Below are 18,459 nucleotides of genomic sequence, written 5' to 3'. Positions count from 1 at the left end.
TGATTCATAAACTGCCCCAACATCTGTGGTTTGAATCTGGCTTTTTTTTTTTTAAGGATATAGAAAGTCCATTGAGATAGCTACAAGAGTCCTACTATCTGCCTTCTCACCCTCTTCCTACTATCCTGCAGTAACAGGTTTTCCCAGCACCTCTGGTCTGACCATATCAGAGGTCCCTCCACGAGTAGCAATGACACCCTGGACGGTGGCTCTGAGACTGCTTTTCTATCTTGTTTATGTTAAAGCCCTATCATTTCCTCATCTGTAAGACTGTATAACTAATACCTACCAGATCTAGAAATCAATCATAAATAAAGATGCGAGGGATGGAATGTGAAATTAATGCTAGAATTTCCCCGTAGTCCTCATGTATCATATGGCATTGCAAAAAAGTCCTTGAAATACTCAGCCTTGATTTTTGTCTTCCTGCACATACCTCTGTAAAAGACGGCATTAGTTCAAGGATTTATAATGGAGTGAAAATAGCATAATAGACCGTATCATAAAAATGAAGCTAAGATGAGCAGTTTGGGGGTGCCCTATGAAACACGAGTTGACTGGCTTCAGCAAGTAGAAAATCTCCCTCAACGTTTATTCACCTAGACCCCCCATCCCAATGGCATTCCTTCTCTTTGGGATTAAAGCTCTTCTGTAGTTAGAAAGGCAAGGTTTCTGCCCCCTTGCAAGCTCCCTGTGTTGACATAGGATGCTTAGACCTCTCTTTCTGGATCTTCCCATCATCCTTCTCATTGCACTTCAGCAGACACCTACCACAAGTTCTCTTTTTAGTATCCAAGTATCACATGCTGCTTGTGTCACTTTACTAAGTTATTTCACCTTTCTAAACCTCAGTTTGCTCCTCTGTGCAGGGGAGCCAATAACAGTATTTAGCTCACAGGGCTATTCTTAGTTTTAAATGACATTATGGTAGTATTATTATTGTTGTTATTATTACTCCACCATGAGACAGGCCAGCAGGGAATAGATTTAGGACAGAGAGCTGGACTTAGAACTCTGCTCATTTTTAGACACAGTCTGCTCACTGAATCACATTGGCCAACAAGAAAAGAGAGACACTTTCACTCCACAAGTTGGAATTCAGCTTAATTCAATGGCAACTGAATCTACTGTTAGAATTATCCTGTTGAGGTATAAATTGGTGAATCCCCCTATTTTTCTCAGTATAACTTCCAGGTCAAAATAGTCATTAATCAGAGATGAACCTAACTTGCCTTGTTGTAGTCTCAACCAAATCACTTCGCATTGAATGTACAAAATATCAACCTATACATTTGATATTTATTCTAGGAAATCAAAATCTGCATAGACTTATTGAAATAGCAGAATGGCATAACTTTTGGTAGCGTGTCAACAAACAATTTGAGTTTTTGACAGTGCTCTCTTTCTTAACTAGAACTAATTATGTAAACTTTGGTCTTTTGGTTTTTCCTAGAACTTGATTTGAAAACTGAATTTGAGGCTTATGAGATTTGTGAAATTCTTCAAATTTGAAGAATTATACAATTCCTTTATGGTCATCTTTTCAGTTGAAATACAATGCCTCCATTGAATAACCATCGTTTCCAAAAGTGTATTCCAAACTTTTGTTGTAATATTATAAAATGTAATGTTAGGATGGGTAGGAAACAGAGATCATTTCCTTCTTTTTACAGGAGAGGTAACTGACATTCAGAGAAATTAAGTAACCATCTATAGTTAAACATCTAGTAAGTTATTAAATATTACAGCTACTGTATTATTCAAAAATTTTATCACAAGTTATTAGCCTTGAAGTCCAATGTTTTTTCCACAATACCAGTGCATGCCAATGTTATCATTGTTAATTTCCTAGAGAAATAAATCTACTTTGCAGTTGGAAAATGGCAATTGTTTAGAATTTTTCATTGTCTGTCTGAAGGAAAATTTAAATATTTCATTGACAATTGAGCCAAAATGTATGATATCTTCATTTCACAAGTGACAAGCGCCCTCATGCAGAAGATGAAAACCTTTTCTTGAGTTTTCAGTACCATGATAGCTTAGTAGCCTCCTGCTTTAGTCACCCAGCTCCAGTGTCAAAAAGAGAGGAAGAGAGAGAGACATCCAGCTGAGAATCAAGATCTCGCTTCAAAGCTTTTATCTTCAGAGGAAAGAAATCTTGTGAATTTCATTCATGTCAACAAGATCTGAGAAGACTTGAAGTATTTAAGCCCTTGGGCATCTCTAGCATGCCAGATGCTGTGGTTATTAGAAGTTTTTGGTTGCAAAACCATCTCAACTTTGATTCACACCCCCCATGAACCAAGGCTTTGGAAATATCCATTGTACAGTGACACTTAAAGGTATGTTGAAAACCATCACTTTCCAAGAGGAGATGAAGCCAGCCAGGGAAATGGTAGTTAAACTTAGGCCAAAATGGGAAACACCCGGAATTCTGAATGGGGTGACACATGTTATGGTTAAGAAAAAAAAAAAGATCAGTCCTCTCAAAGCACCGTAGCAAAGCTATAAAAGAAAGTGAAAGAAGCATTTGTTTAGGATTCTAAAAGCAGATAACCTCAAAATATCTCCCCAAAGCATTCGTTCTCTTACTCAGTGTAGAAAATGAATTAGATCCTAGATTTTCTTCCTCTCTTTTCTTTCTCCTCTGTTCTCTCATCTCCAAAAAGGATCAGACTGGAATTCACAATTATTTCTACTGTAATTTTCCAAACTTTATGGGAGAAAGTCCTTTTATTCCAAAATAGATAATGCTATTTCTATAAAGTAAATTGAGTCCAAGCTAACCCCAAATAAACATATTTCTACCCAAACTAATGTTGACAATTTAATTGAGGTCTTGAAATTGAAAATTTCTTAAAAGATAAAATATGTCTGTCTTTTTTCCCTTTCTTAAGTCAGATTAAAAAGAAAAACACTCAAAAGCCACCATTTCTAAACTCATAAATATCATGAGTTACCTTTTTAATATCTTTTTTAAATGATGTTCTCTCTTTAATAAATCTCGTTTGGAAAATGTTAGTTTTAGTCCATAAAAACTGACATTTCTGCACAACTAGAAGGCCCTATAGCTAGAATATACAACTATGTACTTGGGGGCTTTGGGGAGAAGAGGAAAAGAAACCCCTGACATTTTTGCTTAAATACCCATAAGTTCAAATGGGGAATTACTCTTTGGGTCATCTCGATTTTATAACTGCTAAATCCACGAAACCCAAAAGGGAAATTTGTTCAGAATCATCCAACAGAAAATCTGTGATGGCTTAATGTCATCAAGAAACATCATAATAATATTTGCAATAGGTTCCACCTGCACGTACCTGCCAAGACCTGAACCCAGGCCCCAGGGCTCCCTTTATTTCTCCACATCAATGACATCACTGACACCCAAGAGGAGGAACACAGCTTTGGCTGTGACTGATGCCATCAAAGGTTACAAGTCTTGACAGGTAAAACACCTTTCATCTGGGCTCTAGAGCTCTTGAAATTTTTTAGTTCAGCATTTGAGAAGCCAAAAACAAAAAAAATAAATAAAAAAAACGCCTTATCTGATCCAGAAAAGAAAGATTTGGCTTCTTCTATTACCATTTTTTTTTCACAGCACTCAGTGTTGCTTCAGGGAGCCCGTCCAGCCCCAGTGGGCATGCACCATAGGACAAGAGTTCTTGCTGCACGCTACGCTCACCAGCCATTTCACCTAGGGACATGGGGTGACAAATGTGCTCTCTGCAAGTCACTTTCTATCGATGGGCATTCTCACACTGAGAAAAGCTCCAGGCTGGACGTGGCCTGGATTCACGTTCAAATACCGTGCATGCAAAGCGGCCACACTTGACAACACACCAGACTCCACACACAAATGGCCAGAGAAACAGTGGTAGACCAAGGGAGGGTGTAGCCAAACCATGATGCGTCAGCAGCAATTTATTTCAAAGCCTTGGTTTTATGACTGTAATTTAGCCTTAGGTGCGCTGAGAGAATCGGTCTGCCTGGCTCACTGTCTGGTGCTGCCAAAGGCTACAGGGAATGTTGTTCCGTCAGGTTAATCATCGTTTATTTGTCTGAGGTATTTGCAAATTTCTACAGTTACTTAAAGTGCTATTGTACACCTCAGAGGTAACATGAACCATTGTTGTTACTGAGCACAGCCAGTTACATCATGACATGGGAGCTTCCAAAAGTTAGAATTTAGTGTGAAGAAAGATGGGTAACGATAGTCTGGACATCACTTGAGTCATCCCTTATCATTTCCTGATTCACTCAGGTGGTTTTTGAGTTTCCCAAGCTAGTGTTTTCTCTAAGAATGTTTAGTTCCCTGGCTTCTGAAAGAACCCAAGTCGTGAGCAATTTCAGGACGACAGGTGGGGGTGGGCACCGACGCTTTCCTTCCTGCGGACCCACCGCCTCTCCGTTGCGTGATCCTGCTCGTCCCTCTTAGGATGCAAAGCTGCTGCTTCAGCTACGACTTGTGCAAAATTGATGGAAGCGCTTCTTTTCCTGAAATCGTGCCTATTTATTTTCTTATTCATGAAAGTACAGGTAGATTTCATAAATTATTTCATCTGTTGGTACCAAATGAATAATACTTCAGGTATGTTGAATAAACACCCTGAAGAAAGCAATTGTGTTTTATATCTCTGATGCCTGAAATAATGCTTTCATTTCCAAATAATTCCTTTGTATATTACTGTTCATATAAGAACATCTACACATTTAACATCTAAGAGTGTTTGCCAAAGCACATGAAAGTTAGAAAAATCCAAATTTGAATGGAACTCAGGATCCTGAGTCTCCCCATGGCCATCCATCCACTCTTTTACTGCTCTTCATGTCTCCAAGATAAAAGGACTCGCATGTCTGACATGGACAAGAGTTCTCTCGGGACACAGGTTCCAGTGGCAATCTAAGTGGTAAGGGAGATGCCCACTGCCCTGAGGCTCTGAGGTCAGGGTGCACAAGCCGGGACTTATTTCCATGGCAGGTGTACGTGATCATTGTATTCTCCAAGAGGACGGCCAGGTAGGCTTCCCCAGCTTGATGACAAGCTCCCCAAAGGCAAGAGCCTTTTTTTTTTATATTGCATACCCTACAGCGCTTAATAGAGTGTTCAGTCTACACAGAGAACATCGTGTCATAATAACGGCTGTTGGTGTCACGACCAAAAGTGCTCTTCAGTGTGGTGAAGCAATGCTGTCAAGGCCAACTGCAGCACCAACTTGGGAAGACCTTGCTCAAACTTGTCCTGATTTCCGGCTTTGCTTTTGGTTTTTTCTTTTTTCCTGTAATAGTAGTAACTCAATAAAGGAAAAGAACAAATCTTCTACACAGTCTAGAAATTGCAAAAGTGCTAAGACAATATTTCATAAAATCCTACATGGTACATGTCCGCTGCCGGACCATGTCCACTGCATAGCAGTTATCTGTGTGAAATGTAAATGCGTCTCATAGACATGCCCTTTGCGGTGGCCCTTGGTGGTGAGGTGTTTATGGCAGTCACTTCACAGCCACAAGCTGAGTTCATGGACCGGGAGAAAACCGTTGCCAGATGAAAGACTGGGATATATGCGCATCCCAGTTCAGACCAAAATGGCACCTAGAGAGAGAAAGCATCCCGGTTAGGACAGTATAAAGAGGGTTAGATAGAAAAAGAGTATGTGTGTGCTTAAACATATTGCCTACATAATCAAAAACAATGTCAACATTCAGGATCATAAATGTGCTTAAAATCATTCCTAACAGGGAACAACTTTCAAGCAGTAGCTGCATGCCTTCTGCACGCAAGACTCTTTGAGAAACTAAATCTGTTGTTCTACTCTGCTAGCATATTATCCCTTTAGAAACGCAAAGTCTGGTTTAAACCTTTGTTATAGTCCTATTTGTTTGTTTATAAATAAAAGATATCTTTTCCATCATCAATGTATCTTTCCAGCTGCTGGATATAAGATAGACTCCTAGTTTCCTAAATTGAAATGTCATATTCCTAATCAGAATTGACAATTGTAAGTCACTTTTGAGCAAAAGAGAAACTTTTTAAAAACAAAAATGTAGACAAATGCACAGTGAATCGGCTTTTTTTTTCTTTTTTGAGAATTGTAGGGTGGTCTGAGAAAAGAGTCAGTGCAGTCAGGATTGCCCACTAGAGAGGACCACGTGGTATCAATCCACTTCCATCCACTGGGGAACTTTCCAACAGGTGAAGGTCTTTGGGTTCAATTAACAGTGAAGGAGGAGGAAGTTTATTTTAAAGTGCCGTATTCTCACAAGCAAATTTTCCAACAGCGTCGTATGTATTTAAAATGATAAGCTCAAGCTTACCACCTTAAATTCAGATTCTCAAGGAACCTGACAATATAGCAGCTTTGAAATAGACACCACATTGCTCACCTGCCTCTCAACGTGGTTTGACTCTGAACTTGCCCTGCCATCATTACAGCATGCAAAATAAGGGACATGTTCCCTTTTTGGTCTTTTTTTCTGCCCCAGTGATACACATTCTGTAACCACAAAATATTCCAACTCCAACTCACTTTTTGAATAAGCAACTTCTATTCTGCTCTGTTCTCTTTATCACTTGGGTTTATACACTGTTGAGAAACAAAAAAGCTACATAGTTTACTTACTCCTACAGTTAAATATTTTTTAAAAAGTAAGAATAGGTTATTATGGAAATAAAGTGTTGCTTGTCATTGTAGCATTCTGGAAGGCAGTGGAAAAAAGAGGGTGTGTTAAGCTTTCCATTGTGTGCAGACTTGCCAAATCCCCTCTGCCTCCATCAGGAAAATATGTCTGTCCCGTGATCTATTCAGTTCTTGACCTTTTGACTAATATGCCAACAAAAGGCACCATTTATTAGTGTTTAATTTACGTATCCTCGTCCATAAGGGACTGGATCGAGGCTGTCACAACTCAGCACCATCACCAATTATATTTCCCATGTGCTTTCCAGGGGGTTTCTGCTGTGGGCTTGGCTGTCCTATGCAAACCTAGGTCATGCCACCTTCTCCCTAAATCTACCTCTTTCGTGACCAGGAGGGGTTTATCAGGAATATCATCTGGGGACAGGAGGCACACAAAGATCAGCCAAAGACTCTCGCTGGACATTCCTCACCTTCCGATGGGAATCCTGGGAAACTGACGTTGTTCCTAATAGATACGTTCTCCATTATCCATCTCCCTTGTCACACACATTATCTGTCCCTGTCTCTCCTGCCCCTTTTTCTGACTCCTTTGTTGCTTTTGTCCTGTCGTCTTTTGGACTTTCTTCCTTAACATCTTTTCTTTACACCTGTAACAAATATCAGCAACTCCCCTCCAACACACACCCGCACAAGCTTCCTCCTCCTTCACTGTTAATTGAACCCAAAGACCTTCACCTGTTGGAAAGTTCCCCAGTGGATGGAAGTGGATTGATACCACGTGGTCCTCTCTAGTGGGCAATCCTGACTGCACTGACTCTTTTCTCAGACCACCCTACAATTCTCAAAAAAGAAAAAAAAAGCCGATTCACTGTGCATTTGTCTACATTTTTGTTTTTAAAAAGTTTCTCTTTTGCTCAAAAACAATAGGGCAAGAACCCTTTTGTCCAAACATCTTATTTTTCATTTATTCTATGTAACTGTCATAAATGGATATTTTGGACGATCAATTACTCTGTAAATCAAACTTTAATGTAAATCCAGCTGTCCAGGTCATAGCAGAAACACTCCCACCATGAAGAAGGAAAAAAGCACCTAATTACGATAGCTTTGTGAACCATTTTAAGTTCATTTTTATGAAAAATTGATAGGCATTATAGCTATATGAGTCATAATCTCTTTCTCTTTCTGAAAATTAGTAATATTTCTGCCTGCCTTACCCCCACCAAAAGAAACTAATCAGGAGAACAATTCATTATCTCTGTGTTATAGAAGACAGTGATATTTCTCTAACAAGTTTCTGGAAAAATCAGGCAAAAGAACTGCTTATCTATGCTGTGTGGGATTGGAATTGTTACTTTTATTACTGATCTGAACCATTACTCAGTCGTTTTTAAAATGTCCAAAATAACTGGGCGTTATATAACTCTATTATATTCACATTCAAGCAAGATAAACATTTTGGAGCCATATTTGAAATGTGAATAAAATAAATACTTTATCTGGTAAAGCACACACTTTCAAGTTGCACCCTGTAGCAGTCCATGGCCTGAGCTCTCCTCCTCACCCTCCTCAGCCCTCTCAGCCCACACTGTTGCACTTGACTTTCATCGTTAGCTAAGACAGGGGTAATGTCAGCAGAGGCTCAGTAATGTCTCGCTTCCTGGGAGAATAAATGTTGTTGAAGCCCTTGGAAATCTGTGAGTGGACTGCAACATGAATGTGTGTAATGGTTATCATTAGAGAAAAAAATCATGGGATTTATGAACTCTGGGTTGAAACAAAAGGTCTCCCATATTTGTCAGACTCCCACACACTTGGGTAATTCCTCTAACATCTCAGGGGTTGGGTGCGATCAGATACTTCCTATCCAGATGGTTTGAGAATGAGTTTTCTGTGCAGAGTGGAGTACTACTGCCACGCACCTAGGTTCCCAAGGCCATCAAAGGCCAACCCTAGGACTTCCGCCCTCACAGGGCCTGAGAGGCACCTACAATGGTCACTTCCAGGTTCTGTCAGGCCAAGCCTTAGTGGGATCCTCTAGGCACCCCATGGGGCTGACCACCTATCTGGACTTAGACTCCAACACTAGCAGTGGCACAAATTCCCTGCGAAACCATCACTATAACTGTCATCGAAATGTTCATTAGTCAGTCAGGAGCAGCCACAGCAGGAAAGGCAATTTCCTCCTAGCTCATCTGCATCCAAGTGAGGGAAATAATTTCAGATAACTGAACACTTGGATTAGTGATACTTACAGCAGAAAGAGTTCACTCTGTGGACGAAAGCAACAAGTCTCTCATTCCACAGTGTGTCCATTTCAAATTACAAAGGGCCAACACCCTAATCTGATGATAGAACATTCCTTCTGAATATACCGGGTTGGGATTTTGAAGGACTCAGGGTCCAAGAGAACACTCCTTATTGCAGTTGTCAGATTTGAGAAAGAGGTTCCCTGACTTGTGATCTGTACTATAACCATGATTAACTCACTTTCATTTACTCTATGTCTTTACTTTAGATTAATTTCCATCAGCTCCAATGTGGGATTTTGTACTTTTGTATATTTGGTACCACTCCTAAAACTCTGCAAGATCACAGAAAAATGTTAAATGCTATGTCTCCTAACACGCATTCAGAGAAAACGCCGAGACTGACGGGCAGGACCTTTTGGGAAACTGCAAAGAAATAACGGGCTTCTTTGTGTTTGCATGAACCAGTGAACTCCGGAGACGGCATTGACTACAGCCAGCAGAAGAGGGAGAACATCGGAGACCTGATCCAGGAGACGCTGGAAGCCTTTGAGCGCTATGGAGGAGAAGATGCCTTCATCAACATTAAGTACATGGTTCCTACCTACGAGTCGTGCTTGCTAAACTAACGGTGGGAACAGCTGGGAGTAGAGGAAGGCATCCCTCAGTGTTCTGATCATCTGTCTCTGCTGCTTTTGGCATCTCATTATTTGTGACTTCTATAGCTTTCTTTTCTACAGCTGCTAAAATAGTGGCTTGTGGACCATGGGACTGTTAGCCCTATTGAGAGCAAGGCTTTCCAATACATAAATAGTGCCTGTTTCTTAGATTACAATAGTGTACTGTGCTTATTTGTTCTAAGAGAAGAATTGCTTCTTTATACAGCTCGCACAGAAGCAGGAGTCCGAGTTAAACCTTCAGTTGTACAGACAATAAAACTATAATTTTCATACGCAATTCAGCAATTGCTGTTCTGTGTCTGCCTGCCCTGAGGGTGATGTCAGAGGTTGTAAGGGAGAGTTTATGCTGACTGCTTAACAGGTGTTTGTCATGGAAGAGAAACCCCAGTTCAGCAGCACCTCTCTAGCAGCTGTGCGGAACAATGTGCTTTGACATTCAATAAAACTGTTGAATCTATATTCCAATTACAGAAGGACAGTTTCGCAGTCCGTTATGAAACTCAGCTATAAACGTAATTGATGCTTCTAGCCCGCTAGCGATCTGGGCTGGCAGGGGCTTTCCAGTTGACATTTGGGTGGGGTGGGGGAAGACTGGGAGAAGAGATGGGGGCAGGGTTAGGTGGGAAGTGTCACATGGCCAATCTTATTTTTAAAATGCTAGATTGAATCTTTGTCCTTCCGTAGTATGACATACCGCATCTCAGGACCTGATGTGTTATTGACAAAATGTTATCCAGCCGTTTGTTTAGGGCTCTCGATAATTTTTTTAAATGACTTATATGCATCTTAGTGATTACACCTTGAAACAAATTGAATTCTGTTCCTTGGCAATTCTTTCCTCTGCCTCTTCCCACCAGTGGAATGGGTTCTCAGAGCACATCTCTGTGGGTATGATGGTAGTATTTTGGAATTTTATTGAGACCAAAAAAAAAGACAAAAGATATGCACTCTTTTGTTTAACCGAGAAAGAGAAAAGGCGCCCAAAGAGAAGACCAACTGTAAGACAATCCGTCCTGACAATGGCTTTTCAGGCACATCGGGCAGCCAGCTCTGGGCATCTGAAACCCAGCCCAGAAAGATTCATAAAGATGGAACACCAACTCCACACACCTGAGAAATACTGTACCTGCCCAGAAATGCATAGTCCAAAGTATCCCATTCTGTAGCAACGTGCAGTTTCTGCACAAAAGTGAAGAAATAAATGTGTTCCCCCACATACCGAACGTTGACCTCGAGGTTGTTGTCACTCATTATTTGAGACACAAGCTTCTAAAGGCAAACATCAAATTTTAAAACTGCCTCATTATTCATCTTCCTTGATGAGTGGCTCAGCATATGAAATCTAGCATCTAAGCAGCCCCCGCCCTAGTTTCTGTAAGTGTTTTTTTAGGGTAAATGGAGATGCATGACCTGGTAAGACAAATTGGCTTTCATGTGAATATTTTGGGAAAACATAGCGAGAAGCAGACATCAACAAGTTAAGGCAGGTTTTCTCCAAACTATAATCTTCAATTGTACCCATCAGCTGTTGTCTTGGCATCAGTGATGTGATCGAAAAGAAACCAAAGTCCATGACGCTATTAGTTAGAATGATGGCTTCTTGGTGCCTTTGAAATTTCCTGCTGGAATTTCCGACATGGCTGTTAGGACTCACAGAAACAAGCCTGGCCTCTCAGAGAAACAGGCCTGGCCTCTCACTCCCCAACATGCTCCTGAAAACTGCCTGATGTAGGAGCCAGAAGACCTGCCACTGAGCCAAGAGCCCCAACTTTGGGTTGGAATTAGAACACCAGGGTTCATTTCCCAGCTCTGTCACTTATGAGCTGTGCTGCCTTTGTCAAGTTATTTGACCTCTCTGGGCCTCAGGTTTCCTCAGCTGTAAAGTCTAATGTTGTAAGGATTGAGGTGTTCCATGCAAGGTACCGAGTATCATTTCTCATACTTGTTGGCCTTTTATTTCAAAGAGAATAACATGAATAATGACTAGTTTCTACCCCAGCAAAGCAATACATATTTGAAAAATCTTCAAACAATATGGTGCTTCTTACAAAGCAAAGGTGAGTTCTTTGTCATAAGCAGATGATTTTGCAGAAGACCAAAAAGACTACAGAGATAGCACATGTTCTCTGGAGATTTTTTAAAAATATGTTCTTTTACTAGTATAGAAATAGGAATGGCCTGCTTTTTCACCTCTCCCCCCGGTGTGTCTTCCACTTCTCGCAAATAATTTCTGATCAACTCAAAAGGGAAGAGGGTTTCAGACCTCCGAGGGAGACAGTGCTTCTTTCACCTGCTACATTTTTACATGGGAACTCCCTTTCTGAGATGTCTAAGGGGGAGGCAAAGATGGAAAGTGGGGAATATTAAGCACTGGTGTCGGAGGCAGGGTTTTTGTCTGTCTCTTTATGACTGTGTTATATTTGCTGGAAGACCCCATCCAAGTGTCACAAGTTAGTCAAGGGAAGCAGTGGGTAAGGCCCTGGACATTCGAGTCAGCACCTGGGCGGGAACTCTGAGCCTGTTACTCAGGAGCCTTAGGGCCCAGTGCAAGTCACTTACACTCACTTTCCTCACCTGTAACTGTCTCTGCTTCCCAGGGTCACTGCAAGGACCAAATGACCAAGGCAGGGGCAAAGAGAATAGGGCACAGCATGAGAACCCAGCAGAAATGGGTGTGGAATCTCTTTGCCTTGTGACCTTGGGCAAGTTAACAAAACTCTCTAAAAATTCAAATCCCTCATCCCAGAACGGGCTCGGTAATGTCCACCTTGCAGGTTCCGAGCATCATATGACAAAGGCATGCGAGTAAAAGGCTCAGCAGGGAGCTCAGATGGATAAATGGGAGCCTGGGGGGATTCTCCTATGAAAGCCGATAGCCTAGTGCCTGGAACAGCGTAGATGCTCAGACCATGAGCACGGGGAGGGCCCAGTTCTAACCATCCCCGTGGGCCAGGGGGTGGTCTCTGGCCCGTCACAGGCGTGGATCTTGGTTGTAACACGGGACTTATTGTGAAAGACCCCGGGGCTTTCACAAGCCTACCCTCCCTCCAGGAAGTCACCTCAGTGGGCACTCTCTCATCTGCCCTCCCCCTTCCCATAACAATGGAAGAACAGCACATAATTTTTATGGCCCAGTTTCATCTTCAAAATATCAGGCAGCAATACAAAGTTCAAAACTTCTGTGAAATGGTTGCATGCTTAGAGAATGTGATTTTCAAAACTGAAGATTTCTTAAAGAAAGCCTTAGTCCTTCTGGGGTTTACTTACATAAGGTCTCTAGAGAAGTTCCCGTGTAGGTTGTGGGACACCTCAGAGTACTGGAATTTAAGAAGCTAAAACAAAGTAAGTTTAAGTATATTTCAATACCCACTGCGTCTCTTACTTCTTTCGGCTATTTTGAGATGTTTATCTCTAGCCCTTTCCAAGCAGAAGCTAGGAAGCTCAAAGACTGATGTTATTTTAAAGAAATAATATACCTGGGAAAATATTCCATGAACGTTTTCCTAAACATAAATTTCTACTCTCTGATAGAACTTTAAATGGAGTCAAAAACTCTCAAAGTTTTTCAAACAATTCTCTCCATGAAAGCGTCCCTTTTCGAAGAAATGCACCAGTTAACCAAAGTTTGTCCAAAATGGACACTTCCAGATCTAAACTAAAAAAAGACCCAGTTCCTATTCACACCAAGACAATTCATGCCCATTCTTTAAATATTGAGGGCCCAGAAGAATCTCTGTACCGCACAGCTCAACCAACCTCATTCCTTCTAAAATAAGATATTTGCGGTGAATTAGCTTTCTGGTTACTCTTTGTGCACCAGACTCAGCATTTCTTTGCTGTGATAATGAGCAGAGGTGAAGCCACCTGTCTTGTGTTCTAAGAAGGAAAGGCAAAGGCCATCTCGAAATGGGCCCCACTCCTCACTCTACTATGATTATTTGTAATCATGATGTTTTAATACAAAAGCAACTGTTCAGCCTCCTCTCTGCTCTGCAGTGGAAAAAATAATAATACAAGTGTACTTGGCTGTATCGAGAGCACTTTCCAACAGGAGAATACATATCAGTGTTGAATCTGATTCTAAAAATATCTCGCATCGTCTTTGTCTCTTTTGCAGTCTGAAATGTGTGAGTGCGTACAAGCTGAATGAAGATACGAAACACAAGTCAGTCTTTGTTTTTGAAAACTCCCAACTAACAGTGGTTTGCCCCTCCAGGTCAAGCGCTGACGATGACACTGAAGTGGAATACAGTGGCTATAAAGTCCATAAGATCACTTAGCATGGTCTCCTCAGGAAGGAATGAGTCTATGTTTTTGCTCACACAGTGTTGTCCAATTTAGATTTCACTACTGATGCGGTTTGCATCTTTGTACCAGTTATTTGGCAATTAGCCCGTTCTCCATCATTGGTTAATGATGTAGACAGGTATGTGCTGGAACGTGCTCTTTGCACACTGGCTCATTTGCATTCTCCATTTCAGGAGTTGCTTTTTGCTTTCCCCAGCGGGAGTATTTTTAAGGTTCCTGGATTCTTTATTCACTTTTACCTTGCCAATTTTCTGTAAGTTTAAATCTGGGCGAAAGGATTTGTTCTCTTCCTGTGCTTGATAAGTCTAAAAATTTATTACTTCAGTGTCTTTTTTATTTACAGAGTATTGAGAAATATCCCCTAGTCTTGCCTAAAGAATCTGTTAGAAGCTACGCACCCTCTACTCAGATAAGTGCACATTACACACAGTATTTTGAAGAGGATTTCAGGACATTTTCAGATGTTCTAATCCCCATCTATGCACCCCCACACACCAGATTAGGAACTCTTTTTGTTAGAAGGTGAACCCAAGTTCACCCACTAAGAAATGGCAGTGCTTCCACTAAGAGAAGGAGAGAATGTGCCATGTACCCGCTTAGCAACCATGGCCCCAGGGAGGCTGGGATGAATTCCATTAAAGGATAAGCCTGTTGCTTGGGGAGATTCGTTGGTGCTCAGACTCACAGCTCCTTATCTCCCTTGCCGGATCCTTCTTCTCTTCAGAAGCTCTAAATATTGCAGGATTCAAGGGCTTGGGGCTCAGTCTCTTCCTTCTCTATCTCCAACAATGCCCTAGGTCATCTCATCCAGGCCCATGGCTTCAGATGCCATCTATACACACGATTCTCAACTTTAACCCCAACATCTCTAATTCCCACTGAACATTCCACTTGGATGTCTACAGGCTTGTGAAACCATACGTATGAAACCAAACCCCTGGTCTCCTCCACCCTCCGATCCCCTCCTCCCACCCCAGCCTGCTCCAGCTCAGTCAACAGGAATTCACTTCACCACTTACTCAGCTCTAACAACCCAGAATCACTCCTAACTCTCTTTTTCTCAGATTCTACATCCAACCCCTTACAAAGCCTGTCTGAAAAACCATCAAAATAGACCCAGTATCCGGCCATGTCCTGACTCCTCCTGCTCCGGTCCCATCACCAGCTTGCCTGCTTACTGCCTCCCCACAGGGGTGCTCTGCACAGAAGTCCATGACCCTTCAAACACAAATCCCATCGGATCACTGAGCAGCTCTCAACCCTCAATGACTTCCCGCCTCCCGTCACTGAGGGAGAATTCCAAATCTCACTGCAGCCGACATGCTACATGCACTTGGTGGCCCCTGGCTACTCCTGACTTCATCCCTGACACTCTCCCACTTCCTCGTGGTGTTCCAGCCCCTCCATGTTCCAGCTGCACTGGTCTCGTCCCTTCTCACCTCACGTGCAATCCATCAGCCCCACACACTTCCCTCAGATAGTCATGTGGCTCCCTCCTTTCTGGCTTCATCCTATCTCTCCTAAATGTCACTTCCTCAGAAAGGCCTTTCTTAACCCCTTTTCCTCAAACTCTCTCTTCCTTCTTTTTCTTCACTGGCCTCAAAATACTGGTGAGTAGCTGACACGATAGTACATGTTTGCTTGCTGGTTTGTGGCATGTGGCTCCATGAGAATAGGGGGTTTGTTCTGCTCCCCATGGCATCCCCCTTGCCAGGAGGCATGCCTGGTGCAGAGTCAGCACTCAGTAAACATCTGTTGAATCAATGAATGAGTGGCCCTTATAAAAATGGCACAGACGGTCCACTGTCAGGCCAGCGAGTCAAGGAGAGGTAGAGGCCCTCCTCACACATGCCGTCTAATGGGCAGAGGACACTGAACTTCCTCAGGGTGTCCTGTGTCAACAATACTGCTGTCCTGAGGAAAGAAGAATGATCGCGTACGATTCATTGAAGACAACGCTCAGACTTTGGAAAATTTTAAAAGGCTCTGCTGTCGTGGGGAGAGACATTCATTATTCTGTTTAAACCAAGTCAGAGGAAAGTATTTTAAATATCCTCCAAAGCTCCCAGAAACACAGGGCCCATCTGGTTGTTCAAAGACAGACAAATGGCCTCCGCGTGAGCTGTAACATAAGCATCACTCTGACCCAGGGCACTGCGTTGTGGGCTCACCGTCCCCTCCTCCCATCTCTCTCGCTGGGCTCCTCCAGGGAGACTGCACAGGACCACACAGATGAGGACGAGCAAGGCTGCAGCCAGTGCACAGGCCATTTCTAAACACCGCCCCATCGTAGGGATGCTCCCGTAGGGGAGTCTGAGCTCAAACAGACTCACATGTCCATTTCAATCCACGTTTCTCAAGGAGGCTAAACAAAAGTAGCCCAAGTGTCTTGACCTCATTGACACCCAGAGTTACCCACCGACAGACCCTAGTGCAGTGGTTCTCAGAGTTGGGTCTCTGGCCCAGCAGCATCAGCATCACCTGGGAGCTTGGCAGAGATTCACATTCTTTGCCCCTGCTCAGACCTGCTGAGTCAGAAACACCAGGATGGGGCCCAGCATCTGTGTCTGAGCAAGTCCTCCAGGGCATCTGAAGTCTGGGAACCACTGTTCCAAACCAAGGTTTCTGCCCTGGGCGTTCATTCCAGCCCTTCTGAAGGCCCAGCTAAGCTGAAAGTCGAGGCACAGCCCCACAGGCCCAGCCTGGCCACTCCTGCTGTTTTCCATTAAGCACTAGGGCTCTTCATTTAGGGAAATTAATTGAAGGTCGCCTTTAAGAATAGCAGAAAAGCTTCAGCTTCTCTCATCAAGAAGATAACTAAATTGTCCTCAGTCTAGAGAATGAATAACAGGTGTGCCTTAGAAAAATATGGCTTAAATCAATCAGTATAAAGCCAATAGTAAAAACCCTATCATCTTTGCTTCAGGTGTTATTAGAAAAAAAAAAAGGCCTAAAGTTTTCCTCACTGTTCAAAAAAGCATTTCCAAATATTCAATTTAGCTGTCATCTTTATACTCGAAACCTAAAAAAAAAAAATGAATCATTTATATTAATTCTTGAAACTTTAAAAAAAATTGAATCATTTATATCAATACAGAGAAGGAACTTTCTAGTAAACTCCTCAAAAGTTGAAGAATTAGGATCAGCTGTTCTAAAACAACTCACAAGTCATTTTGCTTTTCAGACACTCTTCTTCCTGAAATAAGATGTCTGTACTCACACTTCTCCGTGGCCCCAGGTTTAAAGCCTCTGTGGGGTGTGAAAACAGCCTACAGCTAAAACTGGGTCCACATACAGCAAGGCCCATGTGTGTCACTTGATTCAATTAAATGCATAATAGGAACATTCTAGAACCAGAGCTTTAAAAGGTCCTTTTGTCTCCTCCTTCATACATCTGGGGACAGTGAACACTACATTAAAATGCAGCCAGAAAATTGTCCCATACAGAACTTTATTGACAAAAAGGTAAATTTTTAATAACCCTTTTGTAGGCTGCATTCAAGAGGCAGAAATATGTCCTATGAGCATAATTTTTACAGTCCTCATAGGAATTCTCCATATCAAAAGAATGTTTTCAGTTGAGAGGGAACCCAACTGCAGAACATTCCTGAACTGTGACAATCTTTGCCCCAAATCTAATCTATTTGGTGGATGTTGGTTTGTCGAGGGGGGGTAAACTAGCCCCCACCAGAGTGATTTTTTCCTTCATTCAGCACACACAGAAAATGACCCAAACAGCGAAATTGATTAAAATGCTTCATTGGGAGGAAACAGACTGAGTCTTTGGATTTGCTTAAATATCTTATAACGTCACTAATGCAGCAAAGGCCACACATCTAACGAATGCCACAGCGTCTCCCAAGAGGTCTGGGAGTTGTGACTGAATGAAGCCTTTCTCTGGAAAATAGCTGTCAGAATCTACAAAGCGGTTACAACACTTAGAGAGCCTCCGCTTCACCAGCAGCAAGAGGGGCCAGCGAGAGGGGGCCCCACCTCGCAGGGTTGTCACGGCCCTTAATGGGATAACGCATGTGAAAATTTACAGCTCTCTGCAAACATGGAGAATTATCAGCTCCTCTCTCAGGGAAAATCACATATTCCACTGCTTTTCCAAAAAGCAGTAAAATCTGAATCCCAACATTGGTTCACAGAGGTGCTGTTTCAGTAGAACCAAGATCTCAGGGGCTTTGTGATACCTCCGTGGGTTGTTTTTAAAACCAGGAGGGGGGTGTGTGTTTGTCCAGATAGTCTAGACTGGCCTGAAAAGAAAGAGATCTAATTCCAATCTACAAGGCAGAGTTAAGCCCAGAGAGGGGCGAGGGGTGGGGGAGCGTGGGAGATGTCAGTTGGGATTTGGTTGGGATTCAGGTTAAGGTTTAAATCGTAGCTCCACCACCTACCCTTGTAGACGATGTTGATCTTCCAATACTGGCCCCAGAGCTTCAGTTTCCCCATTTGAAAAATGAGAGGAAAGAATACTTCAGAAGGCATTGGGAGGATTAAATGAGGTATTTTGTGAAAATCACTTAAAACTCTGTTGAGATTTAATCTTTCGATAGAAGACATCCAGAACATATAACTGTA

The 18,459-nt window shown here is 42.3% G+C and overlaps 1 protein-coding gene across 3 annotated transcripts in view; it reads left to right on the top strand.

Annotated features, from left to right (window-relative positions):
- Positions 1-18,459, top strand: part of PACRG (parkin coregulated) — a 503,222-nt gene that overhangs the window by 447,818 nt on the left and 36,945 nt on the right. The window contains exons 5-6 of one of the 3 annotated variants that reach the window (XM_046670358.1): positions 9,356-9,476; positions 9,773-10,037. The exons of 1 other annotated variant lie outside the window; for it this stretch is intronic. In XM_046670358.1, coding sequence (XP_046526314.1) covers positions 9,356-9,476; positions 9,773-9,800 — 149 coding nt within the window. In that variant the 3' untranslated portion in view covers positions 9,801-10,037. Of the gene's footprint in view, positions 1-9,355; positions 10,038-18,459 lie in introns of those variants that run through there. One more of the 3 variants, XM_046670357.1, reaches the window with a different exon arrangement.

This window comes from Equus quagga, chromosome 8 (assembly GCF_021613505.1).
Source record: "Equus quagga isolate Etosha38 chromosome 8, UCLA_HA_Equagga_1.0, whole genome shotgun sequence".
NCBI lineage: Eukaryota > Metazoa > Chordata > Mammalia > Perissodactyla > Equidae > Equus > Equus quagga.
Note: the sequence above shows the minus strand (reverse complement) of the source record. Positions and strands in the feature narration are given on the sequence as shown.